At 41.5% G+C, this 22410-nt stretch overlaps 1 protein-coding gene across 6 annotated transcripts in view; it reads right to left on the reverse strand.

The window, feature by feature from the left end:
- Positions 1-970: 970 nt before the first annotated feature.
- The window catches only part of etv1 (ETS variant transcription factor 1), a 23360-nt gene continuing 1920 nt past the window's right edge, over positions 971-22410 (reverse strand). For 4 of the 6 annotated variants that reach the window (XM_031867535.1, XM_031867536.1, XM_031867533.1 and 1 more), the window contains 9 exons: positions 18129-18182; positions 11678-11807; positions 10259-10447; positions 9036-9283; positions 6574-6645; positions 6409-6477; positions 5319-5488; positions 3705-3806; positions 971-2206 (listed from right to left, as the gene is read on the reverse strand). In XM_031867535.1, the coding sequence (XP_031723395.1) occupies positions 1985-2206; positions 3705-3806; positions 5319-5488; positions 6409-6477; positions 6574-6645; positions 9036-9283; positions 10259-10447; positions 11678-11807; positions 18129-18182 (1256 nt within the window). In that variant the 3' untranslated portion in view covers positions 971-1984. Of the gene's footprint in view, positions 2207-3704; positions 3807-5318; positions 5489-6408; positions 6478-6573; positions 6646-9035; positions 9284-10258; positions 10448-11677; positions 11808-18128; positions 18183-22052; positions 22377-22410 lie in introns of those variants that run through there. The other 2 variants (XM_031867537.1, XM_031867534.1) reach the window with 2 other exon arrangements.

The following is a 22410-nucleotide window of genomic DNA, read 5'->3' on the forward strand; positions in this document are numbered from 1 at the left end:
GCAATTAAACAATGCTTCCTTAAATTAGTCATTGATTTTTTTTTTTTTAGCAATAGTGACGCTTTGCAGAAGGAAATAATAACTTTAAGGGAGTGTTGCTGGCTGCTTTTTTTTCTTTCATTACTGCCACTCTTGTAAGAGCAGAAACAATTCACCTACATGAAAAAGTGGTGTCTTAAATTAGCCATTGATTTTTCCTCAGGTGTCACTTTGGTTAAATGCTTTGAGGTTAGGAGTTTTCTCTCCAACCTGGAAATTGACAAGAGGCCATAATCTATTAGTCCTTCAGTCTTTTTTCCACTTCCAGTGTGTAAAAATCTATGACCCGAAACTCTTTTCTGCCAAAAAAGAAGAGCTAAACGTTAAGTCTGAGTGTAAATCAGACAGATAACGATGCCAAGAGAAGAAGTGATACGGCTTTAAACAATAAAACTTTTATGTAATGATTCATTACATAAAAATGTGTTTTTCCAGAACTATTTTATTACAGAATTTTACGCCGTTGCCGATCCCGTCACACACACGTAAACACGGAGAAACAAAACTCAGACCAGATTCTTTTTTTAATGCTCAAATTGAACAAAAGCAAATAAAAAGTCAAAATAATAATAATAAAAAAAAGAGAGAAATCCAGAATAGCAGGTCGTAACTGCCGCACTTCTTTTCTTTTCTTTTTTCTTCTTGAGACTAGAAAATACACTTACAATTTGAAGCAGCAACAAAATGTGCATTTACCTGATTATACAATGGAACATTATTTTTGTTATAACATGAATGTGTTTTTTTAAATCGCATTATAAGACTCTAAATATTCCTTGTACTTTTTTTTTTTTTTTACCAAAAATCAGAAGGCAAAAACAAAATGTACACGTGATGTTCACCTGGAACAAAACAGAGAAAATAAATCAGGGAAATGTTTGACTTTATGTTTGATTTTTTTCCTAGCTTTTTATTATTTAAGCCAATAAAATCTTATTTTTTTGGGGGGGGGTATGCAAATAATAATCCTGAATGTGTTGGTTGCTGTGTCCACTTTGACTGTACATACACTTTCACCTGTTATTCATTGAGGAAACTGAACACCTGAATGACAAACCAACGCTGCTGATTCAGAATACAAAGGAAAACTGCTGTTTACGGTGAATGAGTTATTTTACAGCGGCTTGGAGCTTTATTGAATTATCTTAAACACAGGCCGTATTTTCATCAGCACATTCCCATGATGCACCCTTGTTTCTTTACTTCACTACCCCGAGAGGCTTCATTGAGAGAATGATTCATGTCAACACGGCAAAAAACAAAACACAGTTATGATGAGATCTGCAGTTTGATTGGACGAGGGGATCGTTGACGAGATCAAACTGGCTGATGGCCGCTTAATGTCTCTTTCATCATCACATCAGTCTAAAATCATGTCACTTCACCATAAAAGCATCAATACGTTGCCAGTATTCCCTTTAAAACGAGCATGAAAGTACAGGACGGCTGTTTGAGACTAAAGGAGTGATCATCCTTCGATCCGCAGCGCGAGCGTGGACGAGTCTCTTTTGCAGGAAGTCTTAAGATTCAGTCCTTGGGTGACCGTTTGCCACTGAGTCCTGTCTCACCGGGGCGCCACATGCTCGAAAATCATAAGAATAAAAAACAAACAAACCGAATGATTCCCACATTAATGTACAAACATAAACAACGGTTAAAAAGCCAACCACGTAGCTAGCCCCTGGCAGGTTAACACCGCGCTTCCTGTCCATAAAGTGCACTCTCCATCCTGCTGTGCGGCTTGGGAAAAAAAGAAAAGTGTGTTTATGTGAGAGAGAGAGAGATAAGGGAAGCTCCGCTGCATGTGTGTGTGTGTTCAGTCTTATTCCTGGAGCGACTGTGAATTAGAGGACATGACAGTCTCAGGTGTATGGACGGAGGAGGAGGCGGGGGAGGGGTGGAGTGGAGGTGTGTGTGTGTGTGTGTGTGTTTTAATGGGCTGGCGTTAATAAACGTAGCCCTCGCTGTAGGGGTGCGGCGGGCAGTAGGGCCCCTCCTGTACGTAGGCCATGTTTTCGTCAAAGTGCGACAGCGGCACCGTGTCCTCCTCGTTGATCTGCCGCTCCATGTCCGTCTTCAGCACCGGCCGCTGATTGTCGGGAAACGCCATGGAGAACAAGGCCTCGGGGTCGCACACAAACTTGTAGACGTATCTCTCGCCGGCCACCTGGACGGAGACGGACAGGATGGGGTGGGACAAATGAGTGGGGCTGGACATTTTGGTTCCGGACATTTTGGTTTCGGACATTTCTAAACTGTGAGAGCGCGCACACGCGGCGAGGAGAGTCCATTGAACTTTAAACACGACCGATGAATCACCAGAGATATTATCATATTGTCATCCTTTTCTTAAAAGTACTATTTACAAAATAACCGGACTCTCAGTGGACACGAAAATGTCACTTGTGACGAAAATGTAGAAAAATGTGAATTTTCATGTTTTCTGTAGTGAGTAAAAGGGTTTAATATTCAATTAACGTCAACACATTCTTTATTTTTTCCTATTTATGGAAATCCCTGACACATTTCAAAGTCAATCTACCAAAACGGTCAAAGTTAAATTTGAGTATATTGTGAGAAAGTTAACAGTGTTAGGAGGATACAGCATGGTGGGTTTGGTGAACATCTCTTAGAGGCAGATATAATCTCAGTGGGCGGAATTTAATTTTTTTTTTACGAGTTCCTTCTTTTAAGAAACGTCATTAAAGTTTGCCTGATTACCGACTACAATAGGCCCTTTTAACTGCAGACATGTTGAGGTTCATAGCCGGTAAACACAGTTTAACTGATAAAAAGAACAACGGTGACATTATATTTCGTGTGTTACAGTCATTCCAGTGAGCCAGCATACTCATAACCAGGTCACTGGCCCACCTAAATGAAACAGGGCCACAATGAATGTGATTAATTACACCTGTGTTCACCCTGCAATCACAAGCCAAACGCAGATTTAACTCAATCAGTGTCCCAAATCCATCCTCCATACAAACTCTAAGCAGGCTTTGAGTGCGGCATATATTGTGTTCACACTGTAAAAAGCATCTAAATCAGGATTAAAAACTCCCTTAACTTTCGAGTGTGTTGTTGGTTTAAAGTATTTATCCACAGTGCATTGCACAAAGGGAATAGAGGAGCAGCAAACTTTTACAGCTGGTAAAAATTAAGATTGTGGATGTTGGTGAAACAGCTTCAGGGACACCTCAGAACAAATCTAAATAACCAGGAAAGTCTCTTTGTTAAGTTTAACTGCCCTGCTCATGTTAAAGTTGACCTCTGTCTGAAGTATTGTATCATTTAATGTCAGTATAAAACTGTGAAGCACAGTACATGACCAAGGAGAAAGAAATGAGGACGTATGTCTGTAACACAGAGTAGGATATTTCTTTTAACTTAAGTGTGCAAGAACAAAGTTTCAAAGCCTTGATCTTGATCAGGGTCAGTGTTTCTAAGACGCTCCACCTCCTTATATAAGCTACCACGAGGAGGGGCGTCAGCACATGCTCCTCCTTTTACACAGGTGGTATCAATCAGGCTCTCGTTGTGGATCTGAGCTCCAAACCTTTCATCTTAAAAAGGTGAGTTTTCATGATTTGAGCGAAGCCCAACAGAGATTTGGATTTTTATTGTTGGTACACCTATATGTCTTATATCGTCTTTTATTTTACCTTTTGCATGATTCCCTTCTCGTAGTAGTAGCGCAACGATCGGCTGAGCTTGTCGTAATTCATCGCCGGTCGATTCTTCTGTATCCCCCACCGACGTGCCACCTTTGCGCCACACACGGATAAACAACACAAAGGCAGAGTGGGTAAACAGAAACAGACAAAGCATAACACAAACACGCACGGCCTTTCCCTGATTTTTCCACCCGCGGCAGCTGAAATGTTAAACAAACTTATTAATCCATATTTAGCTAATAACAGTCATTAGAGTGCGTCCAGCCTCGGCAGACCTGACCAGGGATGTGTTCATTAGGAGCTTGTCACACACCCAGCGGAGGAGGCAGCAGATGTTGTAGCACCTGTCTACCAGACCACCCACCACCCGGCCTCGCAGTCCAAACCCACAGCCCCCGCGGCGCTCTCGCCAGCTTCTCCTCTGCAGATTCTACTCTTCTCCTCTTCGTCTCCTTTTTTTTGTTCAATTATTTCAGCTTTCTCCTCTGAGCCTTTTGTACTTTTCTCGCTGACATGCCACACCTGCCTGTGAAAAGGCAGAATCCTCGAGCTAACGCTTGTCCGCCGCGTCCCCCCCAAAGCGAGTGCGTTCGGTCACCTGATGGCATGAATGGGCCCCCCTGTTAGCTGCAGCTGGCCCGCGCCTCTAGACACTGTCGGGCTGCGTGGACCGCTGCCAGGTACCCACTCTATCTCCTCCGCTCTTCAACCCCCCCCCCCCCCCCCCCACGCCTGCAACCTGCATCCTCCTCCATCCCACCAACAGCGAGCGATAGTGACTGAGCCCCACTGTGTGTGATGTGGGCGCTCACAGACTCGGCCTCTGTTTCCATTTCAAAAGGCCCAACCGTCAACATGGGTTATATTTTTAGGAATACGGCCTGTGAAATATTTAGCAGGGCGTTGGCCTTAAGGGGTCAGCTGGATGGATGTGGTAGAGTACAAGGTACATATATAAACAAAAAACTATTAAGGTAGCTACAGAACTGACTTGACCGCTTTAAGAGCAGCGAATGTTATTCATCCCACTTCAAATGGTGACCTTTGACATTGTCTTTTTCTGCCTGGATGTGTCACGCAAACTTTCTTTCTTTTTTATATGAATGTAACACACTGGAGTAGAGCGGCAACTAACAATTATTTCCAATTAATCTGTTATTACTGTCTATTAAATGTCCAGAAAATGGTGAAAAATGGCCATCATGACTTGCCAGATGAGAAGTAGACATCCTCATATTGTTTGTTTTTATCACACCAGCAGCTCAAAACCTAAAAATATTCAGTTATCAATGAGAAAAAAAATGAGAAAAGCAGCAAATTCTCATTTGAGAAGCTGGAACCATCAAAAGTTTGGCAATTTTCTTTGAATAAATGATTGCAATTTTGACAGATTAAACAGACTACAGTACACAAGTAACACGTGGTGGTTAAAATCAATATAAAGTACAAGCTTTATACTGATGTATTTCGCTTGTTTTTTGTATGTAAAGTGACCTTCTGTTGCGTAAAAGCTGCCTCAAATCCAATCCATTGTTAAGACGATACAGATTCTATGTAAAAACATTTAAATAAACAGTAACAACGTCTCTCTGAGCCCCTCACCTCCTCTGGCTCGATGAGTTTGAACTCCATGCCGCGGCCGGTCCAGGCGATGTAGTGGGAGTTGGACGGGTCGTCCAGCAGAGCCACCAGGAACTGCCAGAGCTGCAGCGAGCCTCTGCGCTGGTACGACGGGCCCTCGCGGTAAATTCCCGACTCCTGCTTGATGTCACCTAGAGAACACATAACGGACCTTTACTTCCAGTCGAGACCCACTGGAGGGTCGCGGGGGATTTTAACCAGGTTGCCAAAAAATTTGTGGAATTTCTTCCTTTGTCTTATATTTAACAATTATACTGTATCTGTAGTACACCTTTGAGCCACATTGTTCTGATAATTGTAGCTACTTATAGCATTGAATCTTCACATGAAAAGCTAGCAAACATTTTTTCAGTTTGTTTTACTGATTAGAGGAAAAAACGAGTCTGTTAACTCCTAAATGCATTTATTTGTGCTCATTTATAAAGCTAGCTTTACCTACGAAAGGTAATGCGCCGTAATTCATGGATATCCTACGGATTTATATCTTGTGTTATCCATGTAATCATGAACGAGGAAGTATGAAGACCATTGGCGCACACAGGGCTGGCGGGTCCAACAAATCGCGATCTTTCAGCCAGGAGAATGCTTTTTGTTCTTTTATTTGACACGTAACTTGCGTCACGTGGGTGAAAACAGAAGTTTATTTTGAAGAGACTGTATGCGAGGAACGAGCGGAAATCAACACGTGTTGCTGTCTTTCATTGGAAAACGCATGAGGAGTAACTTTTCGTAAGATATTATACGCAGCGTTTATGAGGATACGTTGGTTTTCAATAACACATTGATAAAACAAAGTTGTGATTATCAAATGTATATCTCTTTAAAATGGCTGGTTGACCTGTTCATGATACAATAAGGGGATCTGGAGATGGCAGTAAAAATAGTCAGGAACACTCATTTATGCAAGAATTTGCTCTCCTCGCGATTTAAAGATCAGGCCTGTTGTGAATTGGGTCGCGATGTTTTGAGGAAACACTGCTGTATGGGGTTCCAGCACAACTGCACGTGTTTTTCATGTAGAATTGAAAAGAACTCGGATGGAAAAACTCACCTTCAACCTTTTCAGGCACCACGCAGGTATCGTCGTAGAAATGCCTCGCCACTTTGTCAAACATACAACCTGATACAAAGATTTAAGAAAGGGGGTGTTTGACATAATATTCAGCCCAAATTCAAAGTGCACGATCACAACATTGACCCGTATCATCGCTGGTACCTTCAGTCCTGTTAGCGTGAGCCAGGTAGCCGTCTTGCCGTAAGTAGACAGAATGGCAGCTAGGCACTTCTGCTGAAAGCCAAGAAAGAAATGGGAGAAGTAGGTGTTAAAGGGCCCGAAGGCAGCATGAAGAACACTATCTCAGTTATCTGAGAGCAGTCAAAGCCTGTTCACTCAATGCACCACTGGCTCTGATTAAAGAACGTGCCCCCCAGCAACGGCTCCCAGCCGCAGGCCGGCTCACTATATCACCCTGCTAATACTCGCCGCCGGCGTCTCCACTCGGAGGAAGATTTACTACCGAACAAAAACACGGCGCTGGTGTGAAAACACACGGCGGCATGATGTAAGTTTTTTCATAACGCGACGGGGCTCAACGTAAAGCTTTTACAGTTTGGCTTCTTCACTGGTTCCTGTGTCACGGCAGCACGTCGGCTAAGTTGTCGATTTAGATTTAAAGGCCCTGAAAACGCATTTTCTCAACCAGGTTCTGACTGTGTGTGATCGGATTTTACATGAACAAACTATTTTCTGTTTTGGTTGTTTCAGAGGAGAGATTTTTACTTTTCTCTGAGCTCTTCCCACAGGTTTGAAGTGGGCGGAGCTCAGTTGAAAAAAAAATGTTAAAAATCAATGTTAGGTCTCCCCAATGTTTTTTTTTTCTTTACTTAATCCTTATTTATTGCAATAGAGAAAACTAATATAATATAGTTGACACAATTTAAAATACAATGCAAAATATTGGTGGTGCCTCTCTTACATCGGGAAAGGATCACTTTTTCCTCCTTCTGTAACATATCTGTTTATTATTTCTTTCCTTCATTAACATCACGGACTTAACAAGAGAACCTGGATTCCCTGATATTTTGCAGAATAATCGTTTTTCCATCTCATTTGAAAGATTTTGTACCTAAAATTGTTTAACCACTTGTATTTAATCACATCATTCTCTGTAAAGAAGCCTGTATTCAGGCTTAATTTACTGTACTCTATACGTCAGATCCGCCCACAACACAGACATCGCGGCCGTGGCTCGTGATCAAGAAAACGGCCAAACAGGTTACGAAGCGAATGTTCAATAAACAGACTGAGGCCCTTCATTTAGGCCCATAAACATTTCTCTGAACTTCATCAAAGTAATGGGCTTGTAGAGGAAATTGCTGCTAATGAAATTACCAGCTCCCCTCCCTTCCTTTCCAACAGGCCTGCTCCAGTCAACATGCTCCACTGTGACCAATAAATTCACTCTGATGCTCCATCTTGGATACACAGGACAGTACGGGACAGCAGCGCACACAAGACCTCAATAACCCAGAATATACCTCCTCGCTCTCTTTATGTTGAATCTTTAGAGTGCTGCTGGTTACTTGTAAGGACTAGAAGCTAATAATATAACTTTATGTTACAGTTGTGCTCTTTGTGAGTCAGTGAGATGTACATCTGACTTGCTTTGAAACAAGTAACTAGTTTAACAGTTAATCCATCACCATTTGGAACATTGATTAATCGTTTAAGCCATTTATTGAGCAAAAATGTCCCGAGCCGGTTCTGGCTTCTTAAATTTGAGCATTTCATTGTTTTTATCATTATGAATTAAATATATTTAGACAGTTGGTCTGACGAAACAAACACATTGAAGACATTTGGACTACAGGCTTTTTTTTGTTTGCCCTTTTAGAATTAATAATTGAGAAACAAATTGAGAAAAATAATGTAATAGAAGATAAATCAATAATTTAAATTATTGTTGGGTGAAGCCCTAATCTTGAGACATATTTATGCTAATTGTCTACAACCTGGAAGCTACAGAGAGTGTTGTTTTGTATCTAGAAGTCGTGCAACTCAATAAACACATCTACGGCAAAGTAAAAAACAAAATCTCTAGTTTTCCTCGACAGAAACCGCAGAGCTGCTGTTGTGAAAACAAAGACGGTCTAACCTAACAGAGAGCTGAAAGAGGCCCAGTGTTTTTCTACCGCCATGGGAAGAGGCGACGTTTCTCCCTGCCTGGTCACACAGACTCTCCTCCAGCTCGGCCTCTCCTGGGTCCTCTCTGTCCGCCTTGTGAATGAACCCAGCGGTCCGGCGTATGTCCATTCATGTCCTTGTGTAGCCCCGGGCCCGCGGGCTGATGATTAGCTCCCTTAACTCTCTAACTAAAGGGAAGCGGACAAGCGTGGGAGGGCGGATTTTGGATTGTGACCAGGCATAGCAAGGCCCCCTGACCCCCCCCCCCCTTTTCCTCTTTCCTATTAGAGCGCCACAGGAAATGGCGACCGGCACAGACACCCGGCCCAACCAGATCCCCTGCCCTAATAATGGGCAAACTCAATAAACGCCACCCCCTCCTCCCACGGCTTCTCCCATTCCTGAAATGATAACGCTCTGGCAGCTGCTCTCTCTCTTCATACCTCTTCCACCTATCGGGGTGAAACAGCGCCTTTTACCTTCAAGCCTCTCACCTGAGTCGTAGGTGAAGTCCCTCGGCTCCTGTTTGATCATCATGGTGGCCGGGTACGCGTGGGGTAGCGGCGCCCCCATCACGGCCGGGTGTTCGAACAGGGGGTCGGGATACTCCTGCTTGAAGCCCTGAGGAGGGAAGGGGATGTTGGGCTCGGACATCTGCCTGTGGTAGATGGGCCGGCCGTCCCGAGCCATCGTGGGCGGGGAGGGGAACGAGTGGCACGGCTCTGAGAGCTGACGGCGAAATCTGGGGAGGAACGCAGAGTCAGAGGATTCATTATCAGCCACAGAAAACAAAGAGCTATGGACTTCATTTAGTTTACTTTTAGCGTAAAAATGAGGATGTTTGACATTTTTGCCTGAAAAATGACTTCAATCATCAACCGATTATGAAGTTAGATGCTGATTATTCTTCTATCTGTAGACTAATTGATATAACTTCTAGTTGATGAATAATTGTGCTGAACAAACTGTTCCCAAAGGTCAAGAATGAACTTCGATGCTAAAATGAGATTTGACGTGTAACAACTGAGAACCTAAAACATATGAAATAAAAGGCCAAATATTAATTAGAAGTCTTTTAAAATGTAAAATAAATAATATTTACAACAAACTGTGGCTATATTCCCTTCTACGACAGCTGTACGTCCTAAAAACATGCTGCTACCAACAGAAATAAGAGCAGTCTAGCCATCCTCAGTGATAGAAATAAGAAAGCTACAGTAGTGCTGACACTCAGTGGTACCCAACCTGTGGGTCAGGACCCAAAGGTGTCACAAGATGCATCTGAAGGGTCGCGACATGATTATCTGGACAGGAAGGCAGAGAATACTTTCAGTTTTTCTGCTTTTTATTATTAATTACTGGATACTTTTACCTCCTCGAGCTTCTAAAATTATTCAACAGGACCAGGACAAAATGGAAACCAGTGATTAAGGGTCACATGATGTGACATGTCGTTGCTTTATTCTAAGGCGTCACAAATCAAAAAGGTCGGGATCCATGAAATTCTGTATGAAAGTCACCGACATTAGTTTTCCAGTATATTGAGTTACGTCTTTGTCAGTCAGACTGAGCCGTTAGATAACATTTGCTGCAGTTTGCTGGCTCCTCCCACTGAAAATACTGGACCAATGAGATTCCACCGTGACTAAAACGCTGATCCACATCATGTGATAATCTCCACATGTAAATGGGATGTAAATGTAAACGGCTGCGGTACCTGTGGTCCATAGAGTAGGCGCTGTCAGGGAGTGGCTGCGAGGCCGGTATGTGGGCGTAGGTCCTGTCTGGTTTGGGCGTCGGGGCCGCCGTGGGTGAGGCATGGTGGAGGGGGGACACAGGGGTGCTACAGGGGGGAGTCACTGGGCTGGAGGGCTTCATTCCTGCAGGCTGCTTCTGCTCATAGGCACTGTGGCAAACAGAGGACGAGAGTCAAATATGCTTCTAGTGCTGCTTGTTTGTGTTTGAGGTGTTTCATGATGAGAAAAGCCCCCGTATGTTAATCACAGAATTTCATCATGTGCTTTGTGCTATGTCTTACATGTGGAGGAAGAAGGCTTTATCCATACACTTGTGCATCTGATTCTGTTGCTGACATGTTTTACAGTGGGTGAGGTAAATATGGAAGATACTTTGTGTGAAAAGAAAGAAATATTACATTACAGTCATTTAGCAGATGCTTTTATCCAAAGCGACTTACAATTCAGATACTCAACAAATACTCAACAAAAGAAAAAAAGGGGGATAGAGGGTTTTACTGAATGTTACTTTACTTTCCAATACTTTAGCGCACCGTGTCCGAGAAGCAAATCTCTGACTATGCAAAATGTCAAACAAAAGGTGGATTAAAACTCATTTTACAGAGCTTTTGCACTCTTTATCATGTTAAATTTGTATTTCCTTTAAGGGATTTTGGTAAAAAAAAGTCCTATATTCTCTTCTGTTTGCCACACATTTGTCCTTCTACGATTTCTGTCAGCTCAGACGCATGCTGCCTTGTTTCGGTGGATATATTAAGACACATCACACCAGCTCTTGGCGTACACTGTGGAGGTTTTAATGTAAAGCAAGCCCTGCCAGGTGAGCAAATGAATCACACACATGATTCATCACTTATGAAACAGTTTCTCTCTGCATACAAGGTCATTATACGAGCATGCAAAGAGAATTAATGTTGTGAATACAGATCAGTTTATTTGAAGTAAAAAAAAACAAAAAAAAAACTCAACATGACTGTACTTAGAAATAAAATAAGAGACGCCAGGAGTTTCTAAGTACGTCTAATTTGATATGAATTAAAGTCATTTTGAGAGAAATATGGAGTGCTGAACAATCTAAAATGAATTAAACAACAACTGAAGCTCAATATATAACTACCTAAAATAAACCGATGGCTGGTCAAAGCCTAAAATATAAAAATAATATTATAATAATAACATAATATTCAACTAATGCCATGACCGGATCTCAAATACTCAAAACTAATTTTCACCATTTCACGATAAAGCTCTTGTTGTTGCTTAAGGACGGAATGTGAAACCAAAATAACAAATGGCGGCTGTTTATAATTTGAAAATGTTTAAATAGTTGTGTTTTAGAGGAGTACTTGAAGTAGGTTTCGGTGTCGTGCGGGGCCCACCTGACGTTGTAGGGGCACTTCTCTCCATACTGGAGTTTGAAGGGCCGTTCCTGACTACAGTTGGAGCTCAGCTCTGAACACGGGCTGTGCAGCTCCCTCTTGATCTTCAGCTGCAGTCCGTGGAAAGCCACTACGCACCGAGGGAGAGGGGGGGGGGGACAAAGTAATTTAGATACTGAACGACAACAAACCACCTCCCTATCAACATTGTTAGGTATCATAGACAGGTTTTAAGAGCAAGTGCAGATTTTGTTTTTATGAAAGTGCAGATGACTTTTTTTTGGTAGTGCTCAGTATTTCTGCATAGGTTTACAGCAGAATATTATTTTAAGCAAGAAGAATAAGCCCCTGAAGTAGCATTTATACATTGTCCTCATTGGACAGAAATTCACGCAATCAACTTGAATATTTTTTTTTAGGATTAACAATTGTTCGTGGCAGATTAACCACTACATCTATCGTCTGCAAAATCATTCACAAAAAACATGAACAAAAACAATCAAATTAATACATTTTGCTGCTGGTTTTTAGAATGTGACCATTAAACGATATCTAACAAAAGGACAAAGCGTCATCTGTGTACCACAGTATGAACCGCAGGCAGCCATATTTAGTAAATATACTAATATATGTACATGTATGAATGTGTGTGATTCAGACAATTCATGATGGATAAGTTAAAAGACTTTTGGAAGCATCCGTTCACCGACAGATTTGACGTCGCCGACACAAACAACTCACTTCAAATGTCATTTGTTTGGCCTTTTATTCCTGACAGGGACTCTTTTAGTGAAATATGACAATCATAAAACTGGACGTCCTGTAAATGCTTTATCTGCTTTCAGCTGGCTGTCAATACGTTCCAGACGTCAACAACGGGGCTCATTGATCTGGAGGGGGTTGGGGTGAGGGGGGGGGGGGGGCTACCTATGGCCCCACAGTGAGCCCGGTGCATCTGTTAAGTGCCTGATCAGTCCTGATTAACATGCCATCATCTCAAGTCATGATCAACGCTAATCCAATTGGCTGCGCTTCTGACGGAAAAAAACCGAGTCAGTCAGAATGAAGTCAGGCTCGGGTTGCCTCGCCAATCGCCGTCTCACCGCGGCTGCACACAAAGCAGCGGTGAGGCCGTCCCCACAGCATCCCTCGGTTGAAGGGAATGATTTTAGACTGACGTTTGAGGCTGAGAGACGGCCAGTTTTTCCTGATTTAAAAACAGGGGTGAGCTGAAAATATGAATGGAGAAGTTAAAGTACAAACATTTAGACATTTGATAACCCTAGAGACTCAAATCTGTGGTTTTGGGAGTATTTTTCTTTTAAATACACCAACATTCCGGACGGTCTCTACGGCTGCAAGGAGCTGAGAGAGGAGGATGTTTTGGGGAGTTTTCTCACGGCTGACTGACAGCTGCCGTACGAGCAGGGGTCGATCTGCCAACACCCCTTCTGACGCACAGCCGAGCCCCTGGGGGACGGGCCACACGGGCCCGGCATGACAAAGCTCAGGGGTTGTTCGCAGCCCTCGCTGGGGGCCTGACCTTTCCGGGTCATCGATCGGAGGTCAAAGAGACACTTCCTGAGGGGAGACCTTTGACGACGGTGGCATGGCAGAGCCTCGTTAAGGGCTTACGGAGTCAAAACAATACCGTAGTTATGAATGTTCAGTGTCACTTTAATTACCTACTAACAACAAACATTTATTTCTTTTTTTCTGAGTTCAAAACGTCTCCCAATGACTTCTGGTTTACGGCTCACCTCATGCCAGATGACATTTATTTTCTTCATTTAACACTAAATCGACATCAGTTCATTCAATTTACATACGTCTATAAAAATGTTTAACTACTGCGTCACATCAGCCATTAACAATAGCATCTTGTGTGCTGCAGCGCAAGGCCTCGAATTAGAAATGGAAATGTCACAATAGATTTCGTCAGTGGGGTGCCAAGGTACACAAATCAATAGCGAGGGCATTGCCTCTGACGAAAACAGAGACTTCCTTTTTAGTCCAGAATGTCATGCCCATCACTGCTTGATTGCTCTCATTATCTACATATTGATTAGCCGAGATGGCGAGGTGTTTAAAAGTAGAAGCAGTTAGAACAATTACTGGGTCTATTTCGAATGCAAATGTTTTTTTTGTCGTTGCGTTTTTCCTTCTGAGCCATTAACTTAAATTGTCTGCAATTTTTTTTGATCTTTGGTGGAGAGATTCAATAGAAATCTTAAAAAAACACAATTCCTTGAGTATTTGAGCTTGTCCAAGATTTATTTAATCTTCATATATTTCCTCACAAAACTCGGTTCTAACAATTCAATTTTAGCTGCCATTTTTCTGGCAATCATTTTGGTACATTGTCAAAGAACTCTTGGCCCCAAGCGTTATGTATTCTCAGGTACAAACGGTGTGTTTTGGCAGAATCGGAGCCTGCGTTTGGCAGATATTTCTCCGGTCCATTCATAAAAAGAAATACAGGTCTTTTGGCAACAGCGAAAAAACCCTCCATTCCATTTTCACCTACTGTAGGTGCTCGCCTTTGCTGTTAAATGACGGAGGCTCAGATCTGCTGGTAACGTGTGGCCTCATTTTACACCTCCGCTACTATTTCGTTCCCTGCTAAGTTATGCTAATGGCAAGCATCTGTGTTGGAGTTTGAGACAAAGAAAATTCTCCTTCTCCTCCTTCAGCCCGAGGACACTTTCGCTTCGAGGCCGCTCACATGCTGCTTCTGTGCTGCATGGATGGAGAGTGCGAAGTCGACATTGAGAGAAACTGCCATAGCTTCCTGAGAGGTGATAAATCTGAAGCCACGAAAAAATAAAACAACATCCAGGGAAAGGAATTTCCTTTCTGATACAATCTTTGAAGCTACAAAACCCCAGATTATTTCTTTATCCAAATTCACTTATTTTTTTAAGCACATAAAAATGTTAAAATACTATTGTTTTACTACTAATATTTACTACAAGTATTTAAAAATAATTTATGTAAAAATCCGCTAATTTAAAATGGAGTAATAGTAGAGATTCAGATTCAAGACTATGCCGAGTATATATTTACTGGATTCAAAATAAGATTAAGAACTGTCAGAATATTTTACTGAGAAAAAATACTATTGTTGCCACACAAGTTGTTTATCTTGCTAATGCTACCAATTAGTTAACACAGATAGCAACCTAGAAAACAAATGTTCAGGCTTTCAACACAACTGGAACAATTACTTTTTGGCTAATGCTGACTATCAAAATATTTTTCAACATTTACATTTAATGCTAATTACCATTACATTTACGAAAGAAATATTATGGTTGCTACACTAGTTGTTTATTTTGCTAATGCTACCAAAAAGCTAGCATAGAGAGCAAACTAGCTAGTAAACAGTAATGCTAACAACATAAGAGGACAAATTACATTTTGGCTAATGCTAACTATGCTACTATCGAAGCGTTTGCAGTAAACTGTAGTTAACTTAATTTGGTTCAATTGAAATTTGATGCAGACACTTAATGACTGACGAGTTAATGCTTATATGAAGAGTGACACAATGTAGACTGTACTGGATTATTTTGTAACACTTAACTAGCGTTTGTTTCACTTCTAGTTCACTCTTATTGAAGTCAGTGGGTTTTTTGGATGGGTTTTTGGTTTGATGCCTGAAATAAGGCCTGTGGTTAACATAACATAAATACCCTACTCGAGAATTTTGAAGGTTTCACGTGTCTTTAAAAAGGCTAACAAATGGCTAAATGTGGTGACGTGAAGTCATGTGGACGTGGGGTAGTTCGTTCATAGTCTCAAGTTAGCTTTTTACCTCTGGCGACTGTATTTAAGCAGAGTTCATTTGTAAAGATTATCTTGCTAAACAAAACACGTAGGTATCATTAACGATTGTTTGTCAAGGAGCTTATTTTCTGCAATAATAAGCCGATGGGATTTTTCCTTTTTGTGGAGGAAACCAGAGCGATGCTAACTTTCTGGTTGGCCTACAAAAGTACGTCTTCGCTGCAGCACTCTGCAGGCCGAGTAAATTATACTGACTTCACCAAAATAGGTTACTGAATGATCTTAAATAATAAGGCTGCTGTTAATTGGTATTATTCCTTATTGTCAACAAATCAACATGAACAGTAAATCTTTAAAAGAGGTCACAAATATTTCTTTACATTTTTAATAAGGAATTTCCTAAAACAAGTCGGCACTGTAGTTTTTAGCAAAGAAAAGTAAAAGATAGTTATTAACAGTTTTTGGACAACAATGGAGCTCTATGGCACAGAGGAATAAACTGTGTCAGCCTTCCGATACTTAAATACTACTAATACTTATGATTCATTTACTGTTAGTTTTGGTCTTTTCTTGGTATTTGTTGACAATAAGTAGTACGCATGAAAGCTGATTTCAGGGATGAGATTCCCTCCATGTAATAACTTCCAACCCTACTCGCTGTCTTTCTCTCCGCGCTCTTGCAACTCCGAGATAAATCTCTTTCCAGCTTCATCTCTGGCTCTCTACCTCCCCGTCCGCCCCTCCGTCTCTCCGCTCGGTGAAACCCATATGGGAGAGCTGCCGGCTGGGATGCCTGCTCGCGCGCCCAACCACGGTGCCCTCACCCTCCCGCCATCTGTTAGTGCCTCTCCAGTCTGCTGCAGGTTTGCCAACAGGACATTTCAGATGGTCAGCAGTCTCCTGCCACCGTGGCCACCCACCCCGGCTACCTCTGAAGGACAACGGGACAGTCTCGGTGACCTCTGGTTCTCTACTGTACGCCGCACCGCTCCTCCATCTTGGATGTGAGGGTACGCTAATTCACACCAAAGGGTCGGGATTTTAGTTCACTGTTCGTGGTGTGTTTCAATACAAAATCCAGCCGGATGAATGGAAAGAACTTCAGAGGGCAAAATATTTGAAGGACATAAAGGAGGATGAAGATTATTTGTTTTTACAGTCTAACTATGGTTTACTTAATCTTAGCTTTTCTTTATTCAGCCTGTGGAGCAAATATGGCCCTAAATAGATACATTCATTAACAATATTTAACAAACAAGTTGCAAAATCCGGGTAAGACAATTTGAAGGCCGATGCGTTTGAAAGGATGATACTGTTCTTGTCATCCTGAGACTTAATGGTAAAGAAAATCTTAGCTACAGGCCTCGTCTGGTTTTTAATCTCAGCAACCAACAGGAACCTGCTTGAGTAGCTCAGGCTGTGAACCGGCTCACAAAAGGTTAAAATGTCTTAGATTTAGCTTAATGCCAGATCGTTTTCTACTTAATCTTACCCAAATGTCTTCAAAAAAACTAACAATTTACTGTAAAACTAAGAGGTTAGCGATGCAAATTTCACACGTGACCTTTCCTCTTTGTTCTAGTTCCTCACTTCTGCATTTTGTCCCACTTTGTTTCCAGGTTAAAGGGCGTTGAGGACATCGGGAAGACTTGTTTTGTGTCTTTTCTCACAGTTTCATGGGCGTTTTGGCTCATCTGAAAGACATGTGCTCGCTCGGGGTCCCACTGAGCTCCACTCACTCCATTTCTGTCCCCACCTTGGCACTACTTCCTCCAGAAGTGGGCCGTGCCAAGTCACCAGTCACCAGTGTGCAACCACCGTGCACAACCAGGTGAAGTACGACCAACTACCTAATCCTCAATACTGAGAGTGTAAAAGCAGCTCAGGTCGGGCCAAAGACATTCTTATCAAACTGTTCAGGAGCATTTTTAAAAACAGATTTTTTTTCTCATGCGGTAAAAAAAATAGAGAAAGGAGGAAATAAAATCCTGCTTGCTTTCATACTGTATACCAGGAGGCCAACAAGCCTTCAACTGAAAAGGATAAATGTAGTATTAACTAATATTAAACTGCTGGATTTAGAAAAGCTAACCACACTGGATGGTTTGCACTAAAAGCACTTTGAGGAAAGGTCGTGCACGAGCAAGATTTTATTCTGGAAAAATTCAAAACAGCCATCAATTGACAGCAGTTTGTCCAACCTGGAGTTAAAAATATCACTTCAACCCACTGGGGAAAAAAATAAAAAAGTCTGCCACAATATTTTGATGTTTATGCAAATAAATCACAGTGCAATAATATCTCAGTGGTGGTGAAGAGGTACATGAGCAACCGAAGGAAGGGAGAGACAGATATAGAGACAGAGAGACAGAGAACACCTGCCCCCCCCCCCCGGCCCATGCACCTGCAGACCTGCAAGACTGCTGCAGCTCTCCAGAGAGCACTTGTGCGAGCAAAGGTGAGGGTATCGAGAGACACGGAGAAAAACACACACCACCACCACCACCACCGCGTTCACTCTCCCCGAGTACAAACACAGCCCGTCGAGACGAGTGAAGGAAAAAAATGAAAAAAGAGGAAAAACTACCACAGATGTTGACACACATAAACACAAGCATGCACACCGACACAGAAGAGAAAAGCAACGCGGTCTCTTACTCACAGTTTTCAGTCTGGAAGTCTGGAACGAACTGCTCGTCATTGTCGGGAACTTGAGCTGAAGACACAAGCAGAGAAGAAGAAAGGGAATGATTGTTTTCGGATGTTGATGGACAACGCAGCATTGATCACAGCTCTCCACAGCCCAGTACCCTCCTCTGGCAAACAGTCTCCTGGGATATTAGCTTGGCTTATCCCGGCATTGTTCGCCTCCGCTGTCGGTTAAAGAACACCGAGAATATGTTTTATAGGGAATCGGGGCAAGAGGTATTTTCTTTTTCCTTGGTGCCAATGTTGCAGTACGGTTTTATATGCTTCAACAGCCAAAAAAATCTTCATCTTGACAAGTCATTTTGATCTATTATTGAGCTCTAGGAGTGTTATTTTTCTAAAAACAACAAATAAACACAATTATTTTTTTCTTTGTATTAAAACAAATCTCTTAAAAAGAAAATAAATCAGGAATCCAATGACAAAGTTCATATCGTGGTCATTCTGGAGCTTTCTATCCATCAGTTGTTACAAATTTCCATTTTTAAAAACATGCTTACATTTTTATTTAATTTAATCTCAAAGTCATTTGTCTTAATTCTAGTGCAACAATCCTTTTTGTGTCTGTGTATCTTCACACAAACAATCACATCTAAAACAATTCTTAGCTTTATTTCCCGTGAAAAGAAGTTACCGGATCATAATTATTTTGGGATTTAATAAAAGAGCTTGATAATAAAATAAAAAAAAATACTTGTGAGCAACTAGGAAATGCTCCAAAATTACAGAATCGGACGCCATCGATGTACAAAATAACCTTGAAATGTTATGAACAATACGTCGTCCATGATTTTCTGAAATGAGCTGCACAATGGACCATGTTTTCCAACAAACGCCAGCCTGCCAGGGTTTTAATACATTGCTTTAGGGGACCATCTACTTCCTAATTCCACTTCCTGAGGTCGCCCTGTCCATTGACTGCTCCGCAGCCTCGGCTCTCACTGCTTGCCAGCAGCCAAACACCCATTGTTAGCAGTATCTAATTGGCTTCTTCCCTACTGGTGAATCCACCTGTACCTACCGAGTCAGGTCTGTTCCAAACCCTCCGATGCTTCAAACGCCCCTGCGCTCTCAGGCTAATGCTAAAATAATGAAGCCTGCTCCGCTCCGGCTCCAATTAGGCATGCACATATTTATATCACACATATTTACACTCGGTGACAGTTCTCCACGTCCCTCAAGCTCGTCTCTCTCTGGCGATAGGCAAAGGGAGATTTAAATGTGTCATTAGCATGTCTATTTATACACACAATGAGGTGGATCCTCATTATCACAGGATCGGTAACATGTCTCCACATGTCTAGAGATTTTCAAATGAAAAACACTGATTTCCCGTCTTTTTTTTGATATGATCGGGGATGAGGTTTTTTCTCCCTGCCAGAGGTGTGAATTGAGGAGAGTAAACAATCAACAGATCAAGAGGCGAAATTGCTCCATATTTTCCAACAATGTCAAGCGGGTGAAGAGAGCAGCAAACAAAGACGTATAATGATTTCACTCCAGATTCTGCTGCAGTTAAAGCCATCAGCTCTCGATTGTACGCACGTCTTTTCAATACAAGTTGCATTCAAACCCGGTTGGAAAAGCAGAAAGAATCTGGGAAACAACTTTGCTGTTTTACTCCACTTTGTTACACTGCTTTCTTAAAGGGCCCTAGCACAAACATTTGAATAATGTATTAACTAAAAACAGATACAAAGGAAAGACCTCACATGATACTCAAACCTTCTAGAAGCTTCAACGCTTTGATTCTAATCTTTTTTTTCCTCTTCTCCCCAGAACTCAAAACCACAACATCCAAACCAAGACGAGAATGCAAAATATGGAAACAAGGGTGGAACGCACAAAAAGCTCTCGTCCCATTAACGCAACACAAACAAACTTTCAGTAACTTCAGAGAGCCGAGCTTGGAAAAGGGACAAAGAGAGGAGAGACGAGAAACAAAACAAAAAAAAAGAGAAAGGCAGCAGTGTTTGTGCCCAAAAAGGAAGTACAGGATGGATGAGTCACCGGCCTCAGCCTGTGAATGAGCCAGCTGATCTCTGCAAAAAACTCCTGGGGAGGAACGAACGGCAGAGCTGGAAATCTGCCGCCATTCACAAAACAAAAACAAAAAAGTGAGAGGGAGAAGGACAGAAGGGACAGAAGGGGGAAAAGGGAGTGAGGAGGAAAAGAGAGAAGCTATAAACACGAGGCCTGAGCAAGAGAGACTATCTGAGTTTTTAAACATTCTTCCTGCTGATTTCTAGAGAAACAATATGCTGTCAGTAACAGAGAAATCATTGAATTCACAAAAGCAAATAAAGTAGAGAAATCTCTCAAAAATTATCTTTTTTCCCCGGCAAAAAAAAGGTGCTTAAATAAGTCTTAAAAAAGAAAAGAAAAGCTGTGTGGCGGTGGAGGGCAGACGTGGTGTGTGGGGGTCAAACCTTCGCCTGTCAGCTGACGAACGCCCTCAACCTCTCGGCCTTTGAGTCGGAAATTCAGTCCGTCTCTCATAATTCCTCCTCTTGTTCCAATTACCTGAACTAATAAATCTTAGAAATGGGAAGGTATTCCTCTTCATCTTAATGGACAGGAAGTCATTCATTAAATCTACAATCTTGAAGCGTACATCATCACGTTGATCCACGACAGGCAGAACTGTAATCTTTAACAGTAATACCTCTTATCACACGCCGCCGTCTCTTTTCTCACTTTGGATACTGAAATATTAAAATCCTGTCTTATTCTTTTTTTCTTTTACACGCCCCACGGTGTGCGCCGCGATGCCTCATAATCTAACTGCTGCTCAGATTTCAGCTCGACCGCTCCAATATCTGTTTCAACACATACTTTTCATTTTTTAAAAGCTTTGGATTGCACTGCGAGCATTTTCTAATGTGTTAAAGAATAGATGGAGCCCATGAATGATTGAGAGTCTTATTCACCTGTGTGAAGGGTGCGAGTTAAGATTTCTCTAGACACTTTTCCAAAGGGGATGTATTACGACTCAATCCTTATTTAAAGAAAAAAGTATTGTAGTTGATTCAATTATACTGTGCACTTGAGAGGTCTACTTTACAACTGGAAGCATGGCTTCATAGCCTGAGCACTGACTGATGTGTTAATGATTTCAGAGGTTGAGATTTTACTGCTGCAATACTACGATACAAAAAGTACTCCTATTAAAAATCACAAAGTCTCATTGACTTGATTTACACAAATAAAACAGGATTATTACAGTCAACGTCAAAATGTTCTAATCATTTCTAAATTCTCCAAATTTTGATTAAAGGACTAAGAAATAACTCAAACTGTAATTTTACACATTAAAACTGATTCTAAGAATTGCTTTTTTTGAATTAACGCAAACTTTTAATGTTTAACAATTAGGTTTTTCTATTCTTATAACAGTGTATGTTTAACCGAGTTTGTGCAGTAAAGGGAAGAAGCAGTTTTGTATTACTATTGAGACAAGGACCACAGTGCTTTGGCTTGTTTGTATTAAAAATACGTGTAATTTGTTTTACTTTTCAGATTTTTATACATGCAAAAAAGAGTTTAAATCACTCTTTCCAAGCACTTATGTGCTTTCACGCTGTACAACTTGACACTCTATTTGGATTTCTCAGTTTTACTCTGACGGAGCAAATCACAAACAGCTTCTAACCCTGAATGTATAAAAATATATTCAACTTTTCACTGTTAATCTCTAAAATACCCAACTCGCACTCTACTGACATAAACTTTCAGATTACATGCAATAGTCAAAGCGAGTGGCTTCTTAATGAGATGTAAGTACAAAAGTCAAGCAAAGAAACCACGAGGAACATGCACATGCACATAAAAACGATTCAAAGTCGAATAAATAACATGAACAATATTCACCACTAACCGAAACTTCGGTGCTGCAGACGCGGTGGAAAGAGGACACTCGCACTTAAATCCTGAAGCATCACGTCTCAGTTAGACCACAATGAGCAAGTCTTGCCATTAGAGAAAAAAAAATACTAAAACGCAAAGAAATGGATAAATATTTTCTTTTTTAAGTCAATCGAAAGTCTGCGAATTAAAAGAAAAATTATAGATCCATTCTTTTTTTTTTTTGCTGCCAAGAAATGAAACCGAAGATGACAAGGTGGTGGTACAGCTGGAGCAGATAGAGAGGTGTGCTGAGAGGAAGCAAAGAGAGAGAGAGAGAGAGAGAGAGAGAGAGAGAGAGAGAGAGAGAAAGAGAGAGAGAGAGAGAGAGA

This window comes from Anarrhichthys ocellatus, unplaced genomic scaffold (genome assembly GCF_004355925.1).
Source record: "Anarrhichthys ocellatus isolate YVR2014 unplaced genomic scaffold, GSC_Weel_1.0 scaffold39, whole genome shotgun sequence".
NCBI lineage: Eukaryota > Metazoa > Chordata > Actinopteri > Perciformes > Anarhichadidae > Anarrhichthys > Anarrhichthys ocellatus.